At 28.8% G+C, this 24990-nt stretch overlaps 2 protein-coding genes across 4 annotated transcripts in view; both read left to right on the plus strand.

Annotated features, from left to right (window-relative positions):
- Positions 1-3160: 3160 nt before the first annotated feature.
- Positions 3161-18518, plus strand: LOC100570634 (vacuolar protein sorting-associated protein 13C). Of its 3 annotated transcripts, none has more exons than XM_008189106.3 (42): positions 3161-3300; positions 3939-4074; positions 4129-4368; positions 4450-4592; positions 4658-4841; positions 4910-5023; positions 5088-5264; positions 5361-5699; positions 5770-6108; positions 6191-6357; positions 6432-6754; positions 6826-7037; positions 7117-7248; positions 7323-7659; positions 7734-7819; positions 7896-8049; positions 8164-8275; positions 8332-8435; positions 8513-8751; positions 11163-11227; positions 11345-11472; positions 11528-11679; positions 11741-11952; positions 12048-12168; positions 12248-12679; positions 12749-13099; positions 13161-13286; positions 13345-13491; positions 13578-13862; positions 13927-14109; positions 14168-14347; positions 14410-14544; positions 15361-15503; positions 15577-15739; positions 16397-16587; positions 16646-16823; positions 16898-17069; positions 17136-17256; positions 17314-17377; positions 17435-17574; positions 17632-17758; positions 17837-18518. In XM_008189106.3, exons 3-42 carry the CDS (start codon positions 4219-4221, stop codon positions 17975-17977), a joined length of 7269 nt encoding a protein of 2422 aa, XP_008187328.1. In that variant the 5' UTR covers positions 3161-3300; positions 3939-4074; positions 4129-4218; the 3' UTR covers positions 17978-18518. The 3 variants fall into 3 exon arrangements, with proteins under 3 accessions (XP_008187328.1, XP_016663395.1, XP_008187329.1); XM_016807906.2 differs by having other exon boundaries at positions 15577-15706; XM_008189107.3 differs by having other exon boundaries at positions 8164-8263.
- Positions 18519-19785: 1267 nt separating this feature from the next.
- LOC100164141 (muscarinic acetylcholine receptor DM1) overlaps positions 19786-24990 on the plus strand; it is a 38005-nt gene continuing 32800 nt past the window's right edge. The window contains exon 1 of the mRNA XM_008189110.3: positions 19786-20060. The gene's annotated coding sequence lies outside the window, so the exon portion shown is untranslated. The remainder of the gene's footprint in view (positions 20061-24990) is intronic.

The raw sequence follows: 24990 nt of genomic DNA on the forward strand, positions 1-24990 counted from the left end.
AAGTAATAATTTTTTTTACATCGGATTTTCACCAAATCATTTCATATAGCCACAGTTACTTACAATAATTTAACATTTAAAAATAATTTAAATTATTTTTTTTTTTTTTGTGTTGTGTGCTCCTTTAAGTAACAATAATAGATTATTAATAAATAATACATTTATAAGAAAAATGTTGACAACGGGTCCAATTAAATATTGTTATACTAATTAGGAGAACATCATATTCCTTAAGGGCTTAAGGGCTATCTTTTAGATGGTTTTACAGACCTACCACTTCTTGTTGTATGAATTTGGCCTTTATTATTTTCTTTTTGATTAATTTTCTCCCTTATTTCTATTTTTTGATTAACTTCCTCTCTTACTTCCTGGTTCATCTCATTCTCTGCAATTTGTGTTTCACGAGTTCTGTCTGTAACATAGTTAGATGAATCATCCCAATATGCCATATTACAGCTTTTTTGTACACATTTATTTCTAATAGGTCTTAAATTATATAAATCGCTTCTAATAATTTTCCCATTTTCTGGTTTTATTATGATGTATGACCTTAGAGTTTCTGCCTTCTTAACAAATACACTAGGTACCCATCCACATTTTTTTTAACAATATAAGTGTTTGTCCTTTTATTAATTCCATTTCTTTCCTTTTTGCCTTTTTATCATACCAAGCCTTGTAACCCTTTTGTGTTTTTTAATTAATAAGTATTAATTTTAATTTAATTCATTAAATTTTAATTCAGCCAACCAGTTATTTTAATATTTTCTGGGTTCGAGGTTATAGTTTTAAAATTCCACAACAAGAATAATGTATTAAATTAAAAAAAACCTGCAAAAATGTAATTGGAAATAATAAATATGGTGATAAACAGAATATATAAACATATATAATATTATAGAATAAAATATAATGTATTTACAATCTATAAAGCTAATTAATTATATTTACAGTAAGTATTTCAAAATATGATATAACTTTTAGTGGACTATAAAGTGAGAACTAAAAATATTATAACTTGACTTAATTTAATTGGTTTTTGTGTCTATATTAGATTATTTCGGGATATTCGACCTACAAATACGGTGCTAAAAGATAGTAAAACTTGGTGGATATACGCTTATAAATGTGTTTTACGACAGAGAGTTACATTACTGTGGAACAAAATTAAAATGCATAGGTAAACAATTGTTTGGATAAATAAATAATTGAAATATAATTGTATTTGTATAATTTTTTTATAAACAACATATATATGTGTGTTTCAGGAAAAATTATAAGAGTTACATAAATGTGTACAAAAAAGTTCTTGTAAATCCAAATGATACTGAATTAAAAATAGATTTGCAAATGCACGAAGATGAATTGGATATTTTTAATTTAGTTTTAGCAAGAGAACATGCTAAAATTGAGGTTTGATATTAAATTTTATTTTCAAGAAGTTGTATTAAATGTAATTTAAATAGCTTTGTGAAGAGAATCCGGAAAGTGTAACAATTCAAGAAACTCAGTTAAAATGGTGGGATCCAAAAAATTCTAAGCCCAGGTATCGCCTATGTTTAACATCCGATAAATCTAAAACATTTTGGAATTTACTTAGTCAATCAGAAAAAGATCGGCTTAATGATCTACTGTGTAAAACCGGGGGATCGGATACACTTGTACATGATAAGCCTAAACAATACATTGGTATGTAGGAACACTGCAATTATTATTTATTAGTTATACAATAAAAGAAATAATTTGTTTAGAACATAAGATAAATTTAACAATAGCTAACTGCCTAGTTAGTTTAATAAGTGGTTCAAATGAATTAATGGTAATCACAATTGGCCATTTAATGAGCAGTCTTGAAACTAGACCATCCGCTAAAGCATACAAAATATCTACGAGAGTTGAAAGCTTAAATGTTGAAGCTTCTGTTGAGTATAGTCTGGTTCCAATAATTGATACATGTGCGATGAGAGGTAAATATTTTGTAGATAAAATTAAAATTGAATTATTATATGACGAGTAATATCATTAGGAAATTCATCAAAATATTTTTTGAGTATTGACTTTGAAAAAAATCCACTCAATTCAGAAGCGGATTATGGATTGAATATTACATCAGAATCTGTGGAAGTTGTTTATCATGAAGTAGGTTTTAAATCCATAACTTATTATTCTTATAACAGTTGTCTGGATTTTTTTTTTTTATATAGTTTGCCATATCTGCATTACTTAGTTTCTTTTATTACAATCAAAAAATAAACATTGAATCTACTATTGAAAAGTTTTCTAAGACAATTTCCAAAACATTTGTAAAACTATTCAATTCAAACAGACCAGAAACCAAGTTTAGGAAAATTCTTTTAAACATTGATCTTCAATTACCATATATTGTAATACCAGAATTTGGCTCTATTCAAAGGTATGTAATATTTTAATTTGAAATTAATTGTACTTATTATAAATTACAATATTCTTATGATAGGGGTGAAAATATTATGGTGATCGATTTTGGTGGACTCAAAATCAAAAGTGACTTACAACCAGAAACCATTTGTTTAGATGATGTTACACAAATGGAAATGGAGGAAAAACTATATGATCGATACCATATCGATATTGATGGATTTCAATTAATATTTTGTAATTCAGGTTAATATTTTTTGTTAATTGCTACAAACCTTTTAGAATTCCTAGTATACAATTTTGCAAACTCATATTTTTTATTTTTTAAATGTCTGTTGGGTTATTAAAAACTATTAAAACGAGTTTAATTATATGTATGTTGTGGTTCTTAGGAAACGATTGGAGACATTTAAGGAATGAAATGGATTCATCATTGCACCTTTTGGGAAAGACCGTTACACAAATTGTTGTATCAAATAGCATAAGACCAGAATATAAACAATTAGCAAAAAGAAAAATTAATATATCTGTACAAAGTGTTAGGTTTAACTTATCTGATCAAAAGATTTACTCCATATTAGACTTCATCGAAAATACACCAATACCTATTAACCATGTTTCCTCAGCAACATTGAAAAACATTATAGTGATGATAATGAAGTGTATGCATTAGATATGGTTAGTGATCTAAATATCTAATTAATTTTTGCAATATAACCTTAAATAATATTACTTTTTTAATTCAAAATCAATCTGATTAAAAAGATAAATTTGCATCAAAATATGGAAGAATTACAAGAATTAAAAATCCACATTGGCGTTGTATCAAAAATTTAAGGGCATTAGTACTAGATCAACTGAGGAAAGAGCCGAAGTGAAAAAAGCATTTAAAGCTGTAGACAAAAGGTAAATTATTCAAATATTAGGCTAATTAAACATTGTTTAGATAAAACATAATTTTTACTATACAGTATAGATTAATTTAAGATTTTTTGCTTAATATTTTACAAAATAATATAGGTAGTCATATATATGGTAGTTCATAGGTACATATAAGCAAGTGGCTACGGGTATAGCCTGTGTATAGACTATATGCACATGTAATATATAATAATATGACCTTTTTTTTTTTTACATCTTGGCTCTTCAATTTTTATTAATATATTTGGTGGCTTGCTAGTCTCTTCTCGCTGGCCACCCCAGTTATATATTATTGAAATGATTCATGTACCTACTTAATAACTCAATATCAAATAAAAATATAAAAAAAAATGTCTTCACTCGAATAGATTATGTTCTCCTCTACAAATTTGATAATATGATATGCATGCAAAACAAAAACAACACAAACAAGGTTTTCTCAACTTGGTTTATTTTATTTTAATAATTAAGTGATTTTATTTAATATGATACAATCATGTATAACATATGTAAGTATAAAATACAATAAATTATGTGTTGAAAAAAATGTGGTAACCTACTGAACTTGATATCAGAATTGTTTTATTACAATGAGGAACTAAATCTTGCTATTATTGTTATAGAAGTATTGTCTCATCAGAAATTAGTGATGAGGAATTTGCTGAACTCTGGGCACGTACAGTCGATTTACCAGGTTTTGATGATAATGTGTCTCCAAATAATACTATAACGTCTCTTTTTAGATGTGTTATTGGAGAGGTACATTTTTTTTATTCTAAAATGTATCCTAGTTTATTAATAATTTTTTTTTAGATTTCTATTGATTTCTATTGTTCAAACGAAATAGTGGAAAATTCTTTTTTGAATTTGACATTTAAACGTTTTTGTTGTGATTTGGCAATTATGGAATATGGGCCAGCTGTACAAATGTCAATTGGATCAATTTATCTATCTGATTTACAACATATTTGCAAAAGTGGTCATACCGTTGTATTATTTTCAATAACAACCAATTCTTTAGTACAAGAATCTACTAATTTGCTTTACAGAAAAGTATGAAAGTTTTTTTCATGTATAATTTGACTTGTTGGTATATAAATCTGTAGTAGTATAATTGAGTACATTTATTTTTAGGTAAAAGCTGATTGTCCTGATTTTAAAAGTCATTTTCACAGTGTAGAAAAGTCTCTTGTATTAGATTTAAATCACGTATCATGTGTGTTTCATAGAACTTCATTTATAAAATTTTACAAATATATGCAATATATTATACAAAGGTGAGTTTTTCAATCTCAGTGGAACAATTTTTTTTCACCATATTTATAAAATATACTTTCTTTAGAATTGGTAATAGACGTATTTTTTCATCTTTAACAACTGAAAATATTCAAAATTGTGTAAACAATTGTTTTTCTAACAATGATCCACCTGTGCCACAAGGAGCAACAAAGTTTAGTTATTCTGCTAGAATTTCAAATTTTCAAATATTAATTTGTGATACTGAATTTGAATTTTTGGATGTTAAGGTAAAGTTTTCTTAAGCCGAGTTCCTAAATAGTTATATAATATTCATTAATGTACATTTTAAAATTAGATTGGTGGCTTAGAAAGTGATTGCACGTTTAAAGCAAATGATCGGATGGTATTTAGATTTTATGTGATGAATATGAGCATTGATGATTTGTCTCGAATGACTTTGTATCCCAAGGTAAAATATAATTTTAATAAATATTTTAAAGTTATTCAAATATATGAATAAAAATATTTTATAGTTACTATATACGGACGCAGATAAGCTTTTGGAATTCAAATATGTACGACATAATCCCAGGCTTTACAAAACAAGCATTGAAGCACAGACAGATGATGTAAAATCAGATGGAAGTATTAAGTTGTACATAGGACAAGTACATATAACAGTTTTATGCAGTATTTTATTAGATTTTCAAGTATGTATTTAATATAAAATTAAAAATAATAATTATTAATTATTAATATAGGTATCAATTTTGACCTTATAATTGAAATTATTTTTTTAAATTTAGTATTTCATTGATCCAATCATTTCTGAAGAACTTGTTGATTTTAGTCGACGTTTACGTAAGGTTTTACTTCCATTTACACCAGATTTTCGAAATGGATGGAAGAGTAAAATGCATTTGTCGATATGCTTACATTTTCCTGTGGTATTATTTCCACAGAATTCTACCTCTCCCAATGTTATTTTATGCAGCTTAGGAGATCTTACGGTGGAAAACTTTTTTAAAGAGCAATTGAAAAAAGATTATGACAATTTAGATATTGTTGATAATATTTTAGCTAATTGGGATGCAATTAATGTATCTAGAGCTATTATGACATTAGATGGAACACTCATTATTCAAGTACCTCAATAGCTAATTAAATACTAGAAATTATTATAGAATAAAATAATTAATTTTATATTTGTTATAGGAACCAATGGTAGAATCTTTTGGAATCCGTTTGAACATTAAAAGAAATACTACAAACAAACTTTTATATCGGATGAATGGAGGAATTGACAATATTCAAATTAATCTGGGACAGAAAGATCTTGCAATATTCTTACTAGTTTGGGCAGATAACTTTGAGTATGGTCATTGTATCGAAGAAATGTTGTATATGATGATGCCACACATTTCTGGGATCTTGGAAGATCAAGATTTAAAAAAAATACAAGTGTTTTTCAATCATGAAACCTCAATTCATGAAATTGATTTCAAATTTTCTATCGATGGTATCCAAATTGCACTTTTTGCTAATTCAGATGAAGTAAATATATATATACGTATAGATTTATTTTAAAAATAGATTCATAAAATATTTTACTATTTTAAAACTAAATTCTTTTCAGATATTAAGCTCTCCAATTAGAGATATAAATCATTCATTGTGCAGATTTGATTTGGACGAGATAAATATTAAGATAGATATGTTTTCAGACGACAGAGTAATTTTAAGTACTACAGTACAAAGATGTATGTTAGAAGACACTAGGAGACATAATACATCTGAAAAAATGTTAGTCATATTTAATAATTTAATGTTATAATAATATTTAAAACTTTTCAATACAAATTAAGCCTTTTTTGTAGGATTTTTGAACCTGTTGGTCCATCAGATTCATCTAACGAAGTACATATATCTGTATCAACTCCACCATTATTTGATTTATCTTTTGAAAAGACATATTCAGGTGATAGAACAATTCATATTCATTTGGATAAAACCAGATTGAATTTCTCAATTCCTTTTGTTGTGGAATTAACACAATTTGTATTGGACTCTTTACCAATAAAAAGAAAAAATACTGATGGAACCTTAGCATCTCCAATGCTTAATGTAGATAGTCATAGGAAATACCCAGATGAAAAGCGATCAGTGGAGAGAAAACCAATGAATATTGAAAAGCAGTCAGGTAAAATAAATAAATTATACTAATATAAATTTGAGTTTTGCCGAATAATGAACTATTTTATTTTTATTTAGCTTTAACTATATCTGTTCGTTTTGGTCGTCCTGAAATAGCAATATTACCTCCCGGAGTAGAAGAATTAGACATTCGAGATCAAGTACTTTTATGTCGAACAGAGTTTCTTTTAGATTATGGTCGTCATCCAGGACATGAAGAGAGACTTGTTTGTTCATTATCAAATTTTCATATTTTAGCAGTGTCAAAAAAAAGAAGAGCTGAGAAGATGGTATGTACATTGTATATTATGATAGTAATATCATAAATATATTTAATATGTGTTGTTCATATTTTTTTGGGCTTCATAGGTTTTGCATCCATGTGACATAGAGTTTTCAAGAACTTTAAAATCAGGAGACCATGATGCAATAGAAATTTTAATTCGTTCTAGTCCCCTAAATGTACATTTGTCAACTAGTACAGTTCACATTATTCTCAATGTCCGTATATATTTTTTAATGTTTCAAAACTGTTTAAAAATAATAATTAATATAAATTTGATTTTGTTTTAAAGGCCATCGACCTCATGGAATTTAATTACGATGAAGATCCTGATTTCGAAGGATCATCTTATCGGGAGTTTAAAAATGATGATTTATGGACTCCAAAATCCATAGTACCTAATACTGTACCTAACAAATTGGTTCCTAAAAGAACATTTTTTTCATTTTTCCAATCAAAGTTTTCGAATACTATGGATGTGAAATCAGAAAATCTTGAACTCTATATACAAGACATTAACGTGTCTCTAGAACTAGAAGAACTAGATTTAGAAGACATTCCTATGATCATGTTTAAATCATCATTAAAAGTTCAAGTAAAAGATTGGTCAGATCAGTTTAATTTAAAAGGTATGTATGTCAAAGTTTGTGAGCTGTATGCCTGTATCTAATTATATTTTATTACCTATATATTTTAATTCTAGGGGGTCTAAATTTAAAAGCTTCATACTTTAACTGTAATTTGAGTGTTTGGGAACCGTTTATTGAGCCTTGGAATATAAAACTGAAAGTATGCAACCAGCAATAATAAATAAAATTAGTATTAAATATGGTAAATATGATAAATATGTTTTTTTAATTCTTAGGGTTTCTTGGGTAAGTTCAATGTAAAACAAATGGATTTGGGTGATGTATTGGTACAATCATCTCACCAATCTGTTGTGGAAGGTGAGAGTGAAAGTTCAGATGATGAAAGTGAAGCTGAAATGAAATTCATTAGAAAAACAGTGAAGTCAAGGGGTAATTATGGTAGAACTAATTGTTATTTAGTAAATATATAAATATAACTTATAAGAACCTAAAATAATATTTAATTATTAATAAAATATAAATTAAATACTTTATAATATATAGAAACTTCACTTGAAAAATGGTACTCTGATGATTCAGATTCAGATCAGGAAACAGGAGTTATGGATAAATTAGCTAAAGCTATTACACATTTAATATCTGAGTATGTTAAATGGTATGAACAATATTTTAAAAAAACCATGCAGTTTAATTTGAATACATTTTGTACAGTGAATGTAGTGATGAAGACTTAACAAATTCAGATTCAAGCGATGAAAGCGGAGCTGAACAGGAATCCAGAAATATTAGTCAAGAAAGGATAAAGAAAAAAATTAGTAATTTTTAGGAGAAATAATTTATTATTAACAACTTCAGTAATTGAGTTAATTTTTTGACATTGTCATTTTTTAAGGTTACTCTAGTGATTCTGGTTTAGAAAATGATTCTGAAGGACTGGAAACATCAACGTATATCATTTTTGAAACGGAGAGGCTAGAAGTATCATTTACTCCAGCTAATATATCTGTTATTGATACACTCATAAAATCGTTGTATAATCCAAAAACTGATGATTGTGATTCAACTGAAAGTTTTGTTCTTGTTAATGATCTTGCAGTGAGATCTATTGTTATGTTATATCAAAAAACTGAGGTAAATAATAATATATATTTCACTATATTTGTTTGATAATTTAAAAAGAAAAAGATTCAAATGTTAAACGTTATACCTGCAATTTCGCAATTTATTTAAATAATTATTTATATAGTAAGCTATCTACCAAACTATTATAATTAATTTTAATTATTTAAAATTTGTATAATAAGTAAATACATTACATAAGAGATCATATTTTTTCATTATAATTTAAATTTTATTTTTATTTTTTTTATAAATAATAAAAATAAGTATAACAATGATTAAAAATACATTCTATAATATTATCTTATTACCTATTACAATATTATATTTTCTCAGTTAAACCGGTGAATTGCAACTTTGAAAATATAGAATGTTTAAGATAATCTGATAATGGAAGAAAACAAATTTACTATGTAATGGCTCATTTAGTTAAAATGTATTAAAATCTATACTTCAAGTATACATTTATTTGTAAATTAATAAAATTATACAAAGGTAATATCATCAGTAGGTAGGTATCATTACAATAAACAATGTACAAAATATCTCAATCATTAAACATTAACTATTAATATTATTATGTAAACATCTTTAATATTACATACAATATAGTACAAATGTATTGAAACAAAAACCAAAATTACTCTTAAGCCGATATTACACTGGTTCGACATGTTTTGTTATAAGTCGGTAAACATCAAAGGAAAGCATTTGTCAGTCAACTGATCGCGAACCAGTATAATACCGGCTTTGGAAGCTTTATTTTAGTAGCTACTAATTTGAGTTCATATCATACTATAACCTGTCTAGTTTATCTTGGAATTTGGCAACTGATACAATTTTTAAAAAACTTTTCAATATAAGTTTTTGGACCACTATTTTTTCCAAGTTGAACAAACGGGTTATATTAGTAAATCATATAGGTGCCTTTAAAGGGGTATTAATTGTGGAAATACATTTTGTGACCTACAAACTACTGTATAACAAAATATTTTTCTACTTTGTTCATTAATAATTTTTAAATAAATCACAACACGACATCAAACTTTCTTTTTGTTTAGCAGTTAAAGCAATTGCAATTAAAAATACTTTCTGATACTACCCCTAACTCTTGTGATTCTCAGAGCATATTGAAATTAATGTTTAATTTAACGTTATGTCCATATGTGTTGTCCTCGTTTTAATAACTCTCAAAAAATTAAATATTACATCCAGAATAATCTATTTTATTATAATATTTTTAATATTAAAGTGAATTGATTTATAAAATTTAAAAGTAGGTAAAAATATTATCTAGGGTCACACGTAGAATTTATTGATATTTTAATTTTTAAGTAAGTTTTAACATAAAACTAGCCTGTATGTGGCCGTTTTTAATATTTTCACCTATACATTTGATCATAAGTCGATTCACTTTAATATTAAAAATAAGAGATTAAACTAGATTCTGAAAGTAAAATGTGCTATGTTCTGTGTTAGTAAAATGGAGACAACACATTTGGAGTATAATGTCCTCTTGAATTTCATCATTATTAAAATTTTATTATAAGAGGTTATTCAGTTTTTGTTATTACATTACATGTTATATTTTTTTAAAACTAACTTATTGATAACTTCAAAATAATTAGAAGTTAATTATCAGATTGTTTGAATATCATCAGTACATGTTAATATATTATTTTAGTGTGAGTTGATATAATTTAAAGTTTATTAAAGTTGACTGGCATATGCATATACCTATATGCAGATTCATTATTTACTGCACTCTGTATACTTAAACTTAATATAATAACCTTAATAGTAGAGATGTTACGAATCATAATAATTAAAGTCGAACCGAACCCGAACCAAACTTTTCTCTAAATTAACGAATCCAAACAGATCCGAACCTATACACTTTTAATCGAACCCGATAGAACTGAATTTATTTTTATTTCTATGGTTCTATTATCGAACCGAACTATTAGGTATTTGATTCTGTTCGATTATTTGGAATTTCCTGGTCAAAAATCGAACAGTTCATAACATCTCTACTTAATAGCTGATCATTATTATTATTATCTAGATCCTAGATACCTAAACTAGATTGCATAGAATATATTTTATTATTTTAATATTTATTAGTATGGCAATTAGATAAAAGTAATAATATTTATTTAAATTATTTAATAAAAACTTGTATTTTTTTATCGCATTTATATTTTTATAGTGTTTTGTTAAATTTATATGATTTATTATAAGTAATTTACAATAAAATGAAATCAATTTATATAAATATAACAAGATTTAATATGATTGTAGATTTTTTTCCTTAATATTATTAGCTTGTTTATCAAACAATTAAAAAACACATTTTAGTTTGTTTTATTATTAGAGCTAATAATTAATAAAAATTATGTGATTCATGTTTTTTTTTATTTCAGAGAGGATTAGAACAAATCTTAGAAGCAATTGATGGATCTAGAACATCTTCAATATCCAGACAAAGGTTAGTAAAAAATAATGTATAAGTATGACTGAAATTATTTTTTTAAATACATGTTTGCATATTATTATTTATGAATTTTAAATTTTAACAAGTAATATTATACTTTTTATGTTTTAGCATGTCTAACGATTGTACTTTTGTAAATAATTTAACAAAAAAAAATAATCATGAAAACATTGATGACAATTCTAGTGAAATGATGTACAAGAAAATTACTGACTATCAACTCAATATAAAAGTTGAAGGTAAAAGTTAATCAATTGTTTTATAGATATGTTCTAATCAAATAAATATGTACAGGTTTTGATGATTTGATTGTGGTTTGTCCAAAACGTACATGCAATAAATTACATGCTCTTTCTCCAGTAAAAAATGACACACGGTATTGGATTATGGTATCTGTAGTGTCAAAAAAGCTGAGCCACATAATAACAATAAGATCACCTTTAATGGTATACAACTTTATTAATTATTTTCTTTTATAATTTTTATAACAATTGATTTATGTTTCAGTTGAAAAATGACACATCATTCCCTTTGATGATCCATTATAATCGTACTGAAGCAATAGATACTTTTGAAATGGATACTGGAGTTGTAGAAGAGTCTGACAATCCTTTTGAATCGACATGTACGTTGGCAATTCTTGAAGCTGGATCAATTTTTAATGTGCCAATAGCTTTAGCATATCATTCAAAACTGTTCTTATCTCCTGCTAATTTGCAGTAAGTTATAGTATACTATTATAATATATATTTTAATATTTATAACCAAGAACCCTGTATTTATTAAGTAACATTTTGTAAAACAATTATTTTAGGAATTATCTTGTTAGTGATAGTGGTGTTTGGTGGCCAGATTTGTCCGTTGATACTAGTTGTGCAAAAGAATTAGTATGTGCTACATCTAAAGTTGACGAACAACCAAATTTTTCTATTCGGGTGAGATACGAACTACATACCTATATAATTATTACCTGGTTAACCTTATTATATTATATTAGTTATATCTTATTTTTAGGTTGTCTGTGAAGAAGGAGAACCAGTTTTTAACCGTGCTTCAAGAACAGTGCCAAATTATACTTTAAGAGCAGTTCCTCCTGTAGTCATACATAATTTTCTTCCGTTTGCTATAGAATTCAGTTTTCCAAATTTCAAGCACCATATTGAAGCTTCCGAGAAAATTGATGTTTACATGTTAAATATTACACATAAGGTTTTGAAAACTGATTTAATTGTACCATCATATCTTGGTATATCGTGGTCTGGAAGCTTTAACTTGCGAAAAGATATAAATGAAAAAACTGTAAACATGAGTACTGAACATGATACTGATGGTGGTAACAAACATTTAAAAATTGCAATAAAAATTACAAATGAAGATTCTTGTCGCATTTTTATACATTCACCATATTGGATTGTAAATAAGACAGGTTTACCATTACAATTAAGGGTAATATTTAAATTTATCTATACTGAAGCTTAAAAATGTCTTGTGGATCAATACTATTTTATATTTTAGGGATCACGATCAGATATTGTGTATGAATCACATACTGAAGAACCATTATTGTTTTCATACAAACGCTTAAAAAAGAGATGTATTAAACTAAGGGCATACCATTCAAATTGGTCTTCAGCATTTTCAATGGATACAGTTTACTGCCCTGGACTTGTAATTTGTAAAGATAAAGAACGCCAGAAAAAATACAGAATTTTAATGAAGCCAGTTTTATCTCACTTATGCCCTCATTTAACAACAATCGTCACATTTTTACCAAATTTCTCTGTAGTAAATAATTTCAACAGAAGTTTACGATTCATGGAGGATAATCAAGATGCAGATTTATGGACAGACATTTTACAAGGACAGGTATTATCAAAGTAAATCCACAAATAATCTTAATAATGATATTATGTTAATATTATTGAAGACATTACCATTTTGGCCTGAGACTGATTCAATGAGGATGTTTGTTAAACTTCGAGATGGAAAATCCGGATCACAACATTTTTCAATTATAAAAGAAGAGCAGACGGTTCTTAGAATGGATAAAGGAGTAAAATTAATAATAATAAAGTTATACAAATTTAGATAATAATTCGTTTTTTCTTTAGCGAGCTCTTGTAGTTAAAATAACAGGTGGTGGCGAAAATCCGTTTTTAATAAGTTTTCAAAAATTCTGTCAAAATGATGCTCCAGTAAGAGTTGACAATATGTGTGATGACATTTTTCTAAAAATTCATCAAAAAAATTTGGGACAAGTATGTGTATATGTAGTATCTGAATATCATTTTATTTGAGTTATAATAATATATAAATAATCAACAAATTTCTAATTAATGTTTAGGTAACATTACTAAGTCCTCATCAATCTCTATTATATACTTGGGATGATCCTACTGAAGAACGTGTGCTTTACTGGAATGCATATAGCAAAAAAAACAAAAGTTATGTAGCAGAGTTTGAAAAAGATGGATTTGGACAGAAAAGGATAAGTTTCTGTCAAATCAAACCAGCTGAAATTGCAAATATCAACTTAAATTTTATTAAATTAATAACAAATCAACATCTTGAATCACCCGATACGAGTGAAACGAGTGATTCAGATTCTGATGCGGGACCACCTATTAGAGTAAAACATTTAAAATAAATATTGTGAATATTTTTGTTTTATATGTTTTAATAATTTAATTTAGTTACCTAGAACCAAAAAATCTAAGGTTGTGGTTTACTGGGTAAGTTATATGGACGCCGTAGGTCAAAGAGTATTGCTTTTTACCCAAGACGAAAAAGCAGCAGCAACTGCACGTAAAAATATTGAAAATAATAAATCTAGTATTGACTTAATTGTAGCCATGGACGGACTGGGATTATCTCTGGTATGATAGGCTTACAATTTTAAGTTTTTGGTTTTTTCATTTCAGTTTTGTATTTTAGAGTACTTCTCGTGGTGTTCACACGGAGGAGATTGCCTATTTAAGTTTAACAGATTCTGCTTCTGAATGGATGGTGAGAGTAAGAAATGTCTGGAAACCTTTTACAGTTGAACTTGCATGTTGGTTGGAAGATATGTGGAAAAACGATGATAAAAAAGCACATTTAAAAGATTATGTCCATGTAAGAAAATATTTAACGTCTTTCAAATTTCCAACACATATTTTAAATAAATGTTTTAAAAGGTGGATTTCGACAAAATGCAAATGATAAGACCATTTTTTGGACATCTTCGTCGTTCGTATAATCCAGCTGCACGGATTCGATGTAAATTTACTTCAAAAAGTACTACCGTGTGCTTCAAAATTCATAGAATACAAGTACAGTTAGAATTTATTTATATTCAAATTAAAAGTTTCCATAATACTTATATAATAGTATAATATACTGTGTAATAGGTTTAAAACTATTAATATTGATAAAGATAAAAAAAAAAATTATTACATTTAAAATACCTAATAGGCTGTTGAGAGCGGATTGTTTTTTCATCGTTTTTTCGTGCATTTAGGCCAGTAAGCGGAAGAAAAATTCACCTAGTACCAATAGTCCGATTTTAATTTTGAAAATATATTTGAATTCCCTGTTCTCTTTTCTAGGTTATTTAAGAAATGGATTTTCGATTTTTTTTTCTAGTTTTACTAAAGTAAAGGGGAGTTTCGGAAAAAAAAGAAAATTAATTTGGGGCTATAAGTACGTCTATACTAAATTAAACAATACAAAAATTGAAAATATATTTACCACATTATCTACAAAATAGAATAAGGAATTCAAATATGTTTTTAAAATTAAAACCGGGCTTTTGGCGCTTGGTGAATTTTTCTATCTCTTATTGGTACTTACGTTCATATTGAAACTTTTTTGATCTCAAAATTTAGTGACGTGTGACTGCGCATATGTACGTTACTGATTTCCATGAATCTTATGCGTAGCTTATCTTTAATTACATAAAGCGTTAGGGGAACTCACGTACACTAATGATCTGTAGTCACTACATACACAGGCACACATAACTCATGATGGATATATAATTATACTGCCTAAATCCGACCGCTTTAAAAATGTTTCACTTTCAACAGCCTTAATATATACAATTATATAATTAAAAATGTGTTATGTATGTTATTATAATAATATAGTTGGACAATCAGTTATCGGATTGTACATTTAAAACTGCATTGTATCAAACATCCGTGTGTAAGACATCTCCTCGATATTTTAAACCATTTTTGGAATTATCATATTCTAAAACACCAATTTCTAATCATTACGACGTTTACAAGTGTGTTAAATTTTTACCATTTCCAATTAATTACGAAAGTAAAATATTAAATATATATTTATAACAATTTTAGATATTTTGATATAAGTCTTCAAGACTTTACCGTACAACTCGATAGAACATTTGTGGTTAGTATGCATAAAACTTTATCACCACTTCTTGCAGTTTTTGAATGTCCGTTAGATGCGAGATTTAGACAAGACGTAAGTTCACTTCATGCACCTAATATCCCACCGGTAAGGATAACGGCATTTCATTTATAAAGATTATTTTAGGTACTTAGATACATATCATTGGTTCGTACCTGTGTCGATTGAGAATCAACCACATTACCTATGGTTTTGCATATTTTTGCTTAAAAAAATTCTTTCCATAAACATAAAATCAAATCAATTTTGTTTCAAGGGAAAAATTCAAAAATACAGTCGAAAATTATGACTGGAAATTATTACGTAATGAAATAATAGGCATTAAATTAATATTATTCTTATGACTTATGGTTGTATATACAGCTCTAACACAGTTAATAATAATTATGGTCTATTAGACATTTTTTATGTAGATTAATTGAATTTTTATGTACTTACTGTTGAATTATATATGTTTTTTTGCATTAATGGGATTTTGTTGCCAGCATGCGAGTATTCCACATAAATTCGAAGTAATAATACCCTTGTGTGGTGGTGTCAATACATTGTATCTACCTATCAGACATTATTAAATTTATATTAGTTTTTAAAATTATGCAAAACCATGGTTATTCTAAATAATACATAAAATACCATGCTATCGTTCAGTAAATTCTTAATTGATACAGGTAGTCAGAATATTACATAATTAGTAATTACCCATATTTTTTATTTTTGATAATAAAATTAACTCATATATTTTAGGGGAGAAACCCTGGTAAGGTATTTGTTGAGTATTTCCATTGTTCTCCATTTAATATACAATTAAGTTTTTCGGCGAAAGTACCAGAACTCAGCCCCTTGAAGAGCTCCAATAGTTTTGCAACAGATGCTCTTTTGTATGTACTCGATGGCCATTCGAACCGTTTAAGTGACATAAAAGCCGTAAATCTCAAGTATGATTTGGTAATTTTTCATTGTAAATTATATTAATAATCGATTTAAATATTTTAGTGTGAATAGCTTAACACGAAAAGGACTTTATAAAGAATCATTTAACTCAATGTTTAGTTACGGATTAAAAAATTACGCACGGCAGTTATTAAAACAATGCCATGTTTCTATTTTTAATTTGGATGTATTGGAAAACATTTACGAAATGGATGAGATTGATGAAAAACTAAACTTTGAAGTAAGCAGACAATTATTCATTCTTCAACACTTCACGCCAATAATTATTGTAATATTATATTTTTACTATTACAGGAATACTTAGGGCCTTTTATTGAAGAAGTACAAGGTTCATTTAGAGCCATTGAAAGTGTAGAAAAATGGAATTTTGAGGAACTATTGCCGGAACAAATGATTTCTGTCCACAAAGGAACAGAAATGTCAGTTTTGTTATCTATGTCTGGTGCAATACAAAGACCTCATATTGGTGAGTATTATTTGTACTCTTTACATTGACTACATCATGATAATTCATTTAACATGAAATATCAAGGTGGAGAAGACGATAGTGCTGCAGAGTCGTTCTTTAGAGGTCCCGGTCGGAACTTACTGGCAGTCCTGTCAAAATCTAACGTATCCGATAAGGTGTCAATGGCTTATGATGGAGTTAAAAGGTATTATAAACTACATTATTTGAGAATTCATTCACAAAATATATTGTGTGATTTTAGAATTATTGAGTCAGGCGAAGAGGTAGTGATGCGAACACGAATTCCAAGATATGTCAATCCAATGGTTTGTTGTATAAATTAATTCTATTTAAATGGGTATTTAAAAAATTAATGTTTTTAGGGAATGAAAAGCTATTCTATGTATGAAGCTGTTGGTTTACATTTGTTTAAAATGTTGAGTCGTTCTCTATCAAATGATGGTTATTGGGCGCACGTGAGTTTACTACCAGAGGGGAAAAAAGTCCTACTTATTACATTAAGGTACCTACGTTCAATTGAATATTTACATTGTTGTTACTAATTTAAACATTATTTTAGACGAGTAATTTTAGCTGAAAAATACCGCACTAAAGGACCGTGGGAAATCGAATGGAGTATTTATGTTGATAACATAATTGATGTGCCAACAGTTGTTGAAAATAAATTAAGTTTCAAAGTTCGGCAAGTGAGTGGCGATGCGTATATGATATGTTATTAAAAATAATGATTTTAAAGTTTAAAACACTAATTTTTTTTCGCATAGGATGAACATCACTCGAGTTATTTTTTCCGCGGTGACGAAAAATGTATCGAATACAACGATAAAACAACATTGAAATGGATTAAGAATAAAATTCAACAAGTTATGGTTTTAGGATATGAGGATAAACCTCTCAATTCTTAAATAATAATTAAAGTAATAATAATCAAAACGTATACATAAATAATATTAGAATTTAGTTTAGAATAATTTCTTAGATACATGAAACGATTTAATAATATCAACGTTTATTACCGTTGAATAATAGAAATATAGGTATGAATAATCCAAAGTAGTATAGGTACTTCTATTGTTTTTCACAATACACTTGGTCGAAAAATATAATAAAAACTTAAAACTATAATCACATAATATACTTATATTTCGGTACCTATGTTTTTAAAATAATAGTCAAATATTTATATACGTGTGTAATTTACCTTCCTAAACCTGATGAACTATTATGTACGGATGTAGTATGTATATCCTATTTGTATTGAATATTAAAGTATTGATGAAAAACCATACCTATCTATATTCTATTTCTTATAAATTATAAACCAACAGTTACTTTTAATGATCTGATTAATTTTCAAATGGTTGTTGTTACTTGATTCAAAAATAAATATATTATAATATACTATATAACATACCTATATATGAAATAAACTATAAAATATTCTTCTCTACTTGGTAACATTATTTATTCCTTGCTCTAGTAGTTTTAAACGATATATACCTTGCTGTAAATATTTTTTATAATTATTCTCAATGTATTGAAATGTGTTTGATTGGTAATATTAAATACCTTATCTGACGAATGTATTCCACCTACACTGTAGTACTGTACATGTGTTTATTAAATTTAATTTTCATAGTAAATGTAAATCAGAACACAGAACACGCATTGCCAAAAATTCGAGGACATTGATTGGTTTCAAACTATTCACATATTCCAGCACCCGTATCTATATTGTGCCCGTTGACAATCTGTAGATAATATTCAATAGCGAAACGAAAGACGGCGTTCAATATAGGCAATTTCACTACTCCGGTGTGTAGCTTCCATTATACGCGCGTGTGAAAATGATATTAGGTATTATAAATATTTTGTAACTACATACTACTACTATAATATTATATACCTAGGTGATGTATCTTTTATTTAATAACTTTCCAAAAGTGTCATATTGGCAACCTAAATAGTTGATCGAAGACGGTCATATATGTATATGTTGAAAACGTGTCCTTAACATGGTGAATTTACGCGTAAATGCGTAATGTGGTAATAATTTCACTATCCGATCTATACCGAACGTCATAATAATTTATGATTAGCGCCGCGTCGTATTTCAATAATACGTTTTAAGGACTACATGATTTATCATTTTCTTGTCAACTATACCAATAAGTATGTAACGGTAATAACGACAATAATAAAATTGCGTTATATATTATAATTTATAATATAATATAATATATTAATATATTATACACCTAGGTACGTTATAATGATATGTAAGGTATTAAAAATAATATTATGTGGTCTTCGTCGACCGCGAACATTAGTCGGCTATAAATAAACGGCCGACGAAACAATATTGTTTTCAGCAGCCAACGTGCCATATTGTTTTCATTTCCCGGTCGACTTGGTGATATCTGCCTGCTTCAGTCCCCTTCCGGAACGATAATTATTTTATATTACTACAACAACGTTCTCTTCTCGCTGCCACCGCGATCAAGGCGCGAGGGTGGTCCACACACCCCCCGAGCACTCATACACACACAGCATCCCTCCCACATCACCCAAACCCGGGGACGGACGCCGCCACCGGGGCGTATTTTTCGGAATCGATGCACTCGGCGATTGGTTGGGCGTGAAGCGTTCTGCTTCGGTGCAATGTGACCCGCGCGTGGTGACGGGCGCGCGTGGCCGCGGCAGTGCGGGCTGGGGAGACGACAACGGGTGCCGAAAATCAATGAGCCCCCTGACCTGCCGGCGGGACTGCTCGCACAGCTTCCACAGTCCCGGACCAGCGGCCGCCGCATGAGCACGACGACTTTTCGAGCGCACGCCCACCAGCATATACAACAACAACAATAATAATAAAAATAATAATAATAATAATAATAATAATAATAGTAATAACAATATAAGTCAGTGTGTGTTCACGTGCGTATGACCGATGTGCCCTTTTACCAAAGTACACAATATACAACTGCACAGGTACTCGTCGTCATTAGTATGTGTGTGTGTATTATTATACACGTGTGCATAATATATATACATATATATATATATATATATATATTATGTATATGTGGTATGTATGTGTGTGTGTAAATATTTATATGTTTGTGTGTATAATATTATAGTATATTGTAGTGTAGTGTTACGTAGGTGTAGCTATATTTAGGCACCTACGTTGCATTTCGATACATAGGTAGGCAACGTTGGTATTGTTACGCTTGCAATATATTTTTAAACGACGTGACTTTACGCGGAATTCACGGCGGTTATTTGTCGCATCCGAAGCACGTCCGTGGTCGGACGACAACGGTTTTCGAAACGCCGCGTGCACGCGACCGGCCAATGTTCGTTATTTTCTTTCGGTTTTCTCCAGCAGCCTTCGACGATCGATCCGCAGCTCGTTACAGCTGCAGGTCTCGGATCTATGAAGTATCTCCGACGTTTGAAATTGCGATTCACACACGATTTACGCGTCATATAGGTACCTACCTGCAGGGGCGCAATTTCAAATTTCAATGAAAAATCTGGGGGTGCTAAATTCAAAATTCTGGGTGGTAAGCACACCCAAGTCCCCCTCAAATTGCCCCTGTGCCTACCTGATATTATAAGTCTTCTCGCAGTCCGTACAGTATATGCACACTGCCTTTTTACCCCGTATCATATATTGTATATAGTGTATCGCTTTGCCACCTATGCCTTGCAGATAATAACGCGTGTGCGACACGCGCGCCCTGCCTTGCATGCCGAATGTCCCGCGGACACTGTTTGCGTCTGAAATAACACGTATTTTTGGTTTTAAATTTTTATCAAACGCACCGTTCCACCCGATCTGATAACGGGGATGATATCACGATGTATATTTTGTACGCACATATTATTATTATTATCTGCAGCTATCTCCGTATTTCATTACGTCGTTATGTATTTATATTTATGTATATTATTATTATGTCTATAATATGCTTTATATTATAGCTGTTGTAATTTCGCGCCATAAATCCAATCCGATTTACACCTGAGTATCTGTTCGAGTATTAAGTAGAGTGCACTGTAATAGTTCTGACTATATGTGACGATTTATAGTCTTCACCTGGTATACTCGCACAGCCGCCGTTCATCGTAATCTATACGCGAGTATACGACTATATACATAATACATATTACATGTAGAGCTATCACGGGAATCATAAATCGCATAGCCTTGTTGGCTATACCAACTACTACCAATCATAATTCATAATATCTCATTGTACGGTGGTAGGTGGTGATAGAGGGGGGGTGGATATTTTAAAGTCACGTGATATTATTTACTATTCAGAAATCGCGCACGTAAATTCCAAGGATCTCAACGCGTTTTGTGTTTACCTTGCAGGTGTCAAATATCGACATATGTAACATATATAAATTATAAATACTACCTATAGATCATATTGTCGGTATCAGATGCCACACCTGTTGTACTACATTGACTCGGTACTTTAACAACAATAATATTGGCGTGCATATATAATATAAAGGTAATATTATATCATACTGTACCTTAATAGTTAATACCTTATTGATTATTGATCGCAAGCGTTTACCCGAAATCACGGCGATTGTGGAACGGCGTGGCATTTACTTATCATATGTGTATATTATAATAGATAACTACATAATATATAAATATGAAATATTATCTACATCAACGGCAACAAAAGGCAGCCCGTGGATACATTTTATCTGGGCTGCATATAAAAAGTAAAAAAATGATAACACAATATGTAGGTAGGCTCAGGGGCATTGCCAGTTTGTTTGATTTTCTACCAGTTATTTAAGTTTTCAATATCAAACGTCATTATGAGACTTCACATAAATCATTTGCTGAGAAATGTCCAGTAAGTAGTGATCTTCGTTAGTCAAAAATTGAGAGCCTGCATATAAAATACTAAGTTCACGAATATGGTGTGCATGAATCATACACCAAATTTCAAGCAGTTAGTTGCAAGACTTATTGCCGTTTATCTCACTAACTTTAACCCAATTTTCTATTTATATTATAATTATTATAAATTTGAATTTATTATTTTAACGCCACTTGGGCAATAATCACTGCCAATTTCGCGTTATTATATGTATAATCTATACAAGTTGACAGTTGTAGGTACACCACATATCATAATAATAATTTTGTTTTTAGTTCAGAATTTTCTTGTATTGTTCAGGGTTGGGCCCAAAGTGTAGCGTCGAGGCTTTCTGGCATGTTAAGATTCCATCGATCCTGTTCATATCGTTGACATTCCTTTGATAATTGCTTTACTGTGAACTTAATACCACATGCTTTGCATATAAGAGGTTCTTCTTTTGTTACAAGAAATCTTGTGTAGGTCTTTGTAAGTCTTGTGTGCCTGATTCTTAATCGACTAATAATTTCTTTTACATATTATTGCTTCGGTTCTTCTGCAGTTTCCATTTAAGTCATAAAGAGCATTGATAATTTACAGTTAAACGTTCCACATGTTTATAATACATGTATAGATATTTTATTTCTTCCTCAGTTGTAATTGTTTTAACAAAGTCAAAATGGTACCTAGTCTTTTAAGTACCTAATTCCAAATAACACATTATGTAGCCTTAGCTTATTGTACGAAGATCCGTACAGTTTTTTTGTCATTGAACAAATAAAATACCAACTGACCATTTGTTGGACTTATCGTCTTAGTATGCGTGTTCGACATCTCGATTGGTTCATTTGATACTCCCTTGCTCCGTGGGTGCCTCGGACGTCCGTGTTCGATAACACACTCTGGTCAAAGTTATTTTAATTCATCTAATACACAGTTCATAGACTCTAGGGTATTATCACTTTGTAGTATACTTGGTGCTTTAAACGTACAAAAAATACTAAGCAAATTAATATTAACGTAACCTCTATTGCTCGTTTACTTTCCATATAAGGATTAAGGATACACATTTTGTGCTGATAAATTTGAGAACTATTCAAATTACCTAATAGGGGTAAACCTATAATATTTTTAGAATTTCTGATAAAAACTGTATAGACGTTATATTTTTGCCCAAAAAATAGTATATTATGTGTAAATGTATGATATGTTTTTATTCTACTACCTTCAACAATTTTAAAATTTTAATTTTTTACATATTTATAACAAAGCTAATAATTTATTACACGATGTGCTTGTTTTAACCACAAAAATATTAGTTTGTAATGTAATTGTATTAAAGCAATAATATTGTAAAATATTATAATTCAAAAATATAAAAAAATATTTATAACACATGTGGATAAAATTAGTTTTGTCTACTTCAGGGAAAGATCAAAAAACCATCCATATTATGTAATAAAATGTAATTTTCTCGAAATGAATACATTTCATGAAGTGGAGTCCTTTTCACGAAAAGAGTGATTTCGTCAAGTGGATGCAATAGGTGTATATATATATATATATATATATATACACCAGTGTTCATAAATATATTGTACATAGGATAATTATTTGTTTAACAGCGTGAACACTAACTATTTTTAAAAGTTCCTTTTGGAAAAATTTAGTTATTTATTACTTTCCACTCTAATATTTTATATTATTTTTTTATCTTTATGTTTGTTGGTTTATCCGTCTATAGATTCGATAGTTTTTAATTAATAAGCTTTTAAAATTTGAATTTTATCATGCACTGTAGTCTGTAGGTATATTTTGCTCAGTGTTTAAGCACCCTTAATATTTACAAATTATTCACGCCTAAAGTAATATTATGATAGGCATATAATATAATACCTATTATGTGTCAATGCCTGCGAATCAAACACTATCATCAAACGTGTAATTATATACGCGAAATATCGATTAAACGAGTTTTAACGAGGCTTATTGTCGTCGCTGTTTCGTTATAATAATTCGCTACATTATTATTTTCATTATGATATATAAATTTATTTATTCAATGTATTGTATAGAATATGGCGTATAATGTAAAGATAAAACTTCAGCTAAAACCACAAACAATAGGTACTTGTTAAATAATACGCTCTACATATACATATTATTTATGGTCAAGTGGTACTTTTCAAATCGTACTTATTAGGATAATCCTTATTATTACTCACTAGACAGTAGATTTTAAAACACACCCGAATAAAATAAATGTTATTGCATATTATTTTATGGCCATATTATACTATGGCTATTAAGTATCGGTAATATAATAATTTATAGGTTAAATGATAAATTATAGAATAAGCAAAAAATTACATACAGACCACAGTTACAATTCAACCTAGTCAGTAGATGAGTGTATACTACATAGTTACGTTAATAGTATTATAGACATTAATTTTTTGTTGAAAAATGAATGAATAGACATTAATTGAACCTTTTGACTGGTTTTCAGAAATTGAGTTACATTCGTTATACGCAATACATCACATATATTATAATACAATTATATTATTTTATTAAAGTACCTAAGTGAATTACTATAAAATAATATAAGCATGTTAGATAACGAGATACGGCGACCTTTCTTACGTATAAGATGAGTGACTACATTTGTTAACTAGGTAATAGGAAGGTACGTCGTATGTAGTTTATAAATGTTCAATTTGGCAAAATCGACTTTAACAACAAGGTTGATTCACCAATCAAAGTCACCCTCCTTTTCCTTTTAATAATGAATTTTGGAATTTTTAAAAAAACTAAAAGACCATATTTTTGAATTGTATTTTCTTACTACTTAAGGAGTGTCCCGTGGTGATACAAACTAATTCTGTTTTTTAAATTAGAACCCTCGTTTTTAATGTAAATTATGAAGCATATCATTTTTTGGAAAATTTCATGTAGGTAGGTATACGACCTAATTCAAAATTTGAACTTGTGGTTTCTCAGTTATTATAATGTTTATACAA

The sequence above is a fragment of the Acyrthosiphon pisum genome, chromosome A3 (genome assembly GCF_005508785.2).
Source record: "Acyrthosiphon pisum isolate AL4f chromosome A3, pea_aphid_22Mar2018_4r6ur, whole genome shotgun sequence".
NCBI classification, from domain to species: Eukaryota; Metazoa; Arthropoda; class Insecta; order Hemiptera; family Aphididae; genus Acyrthosiphon; species Acyrthosiphon pisum.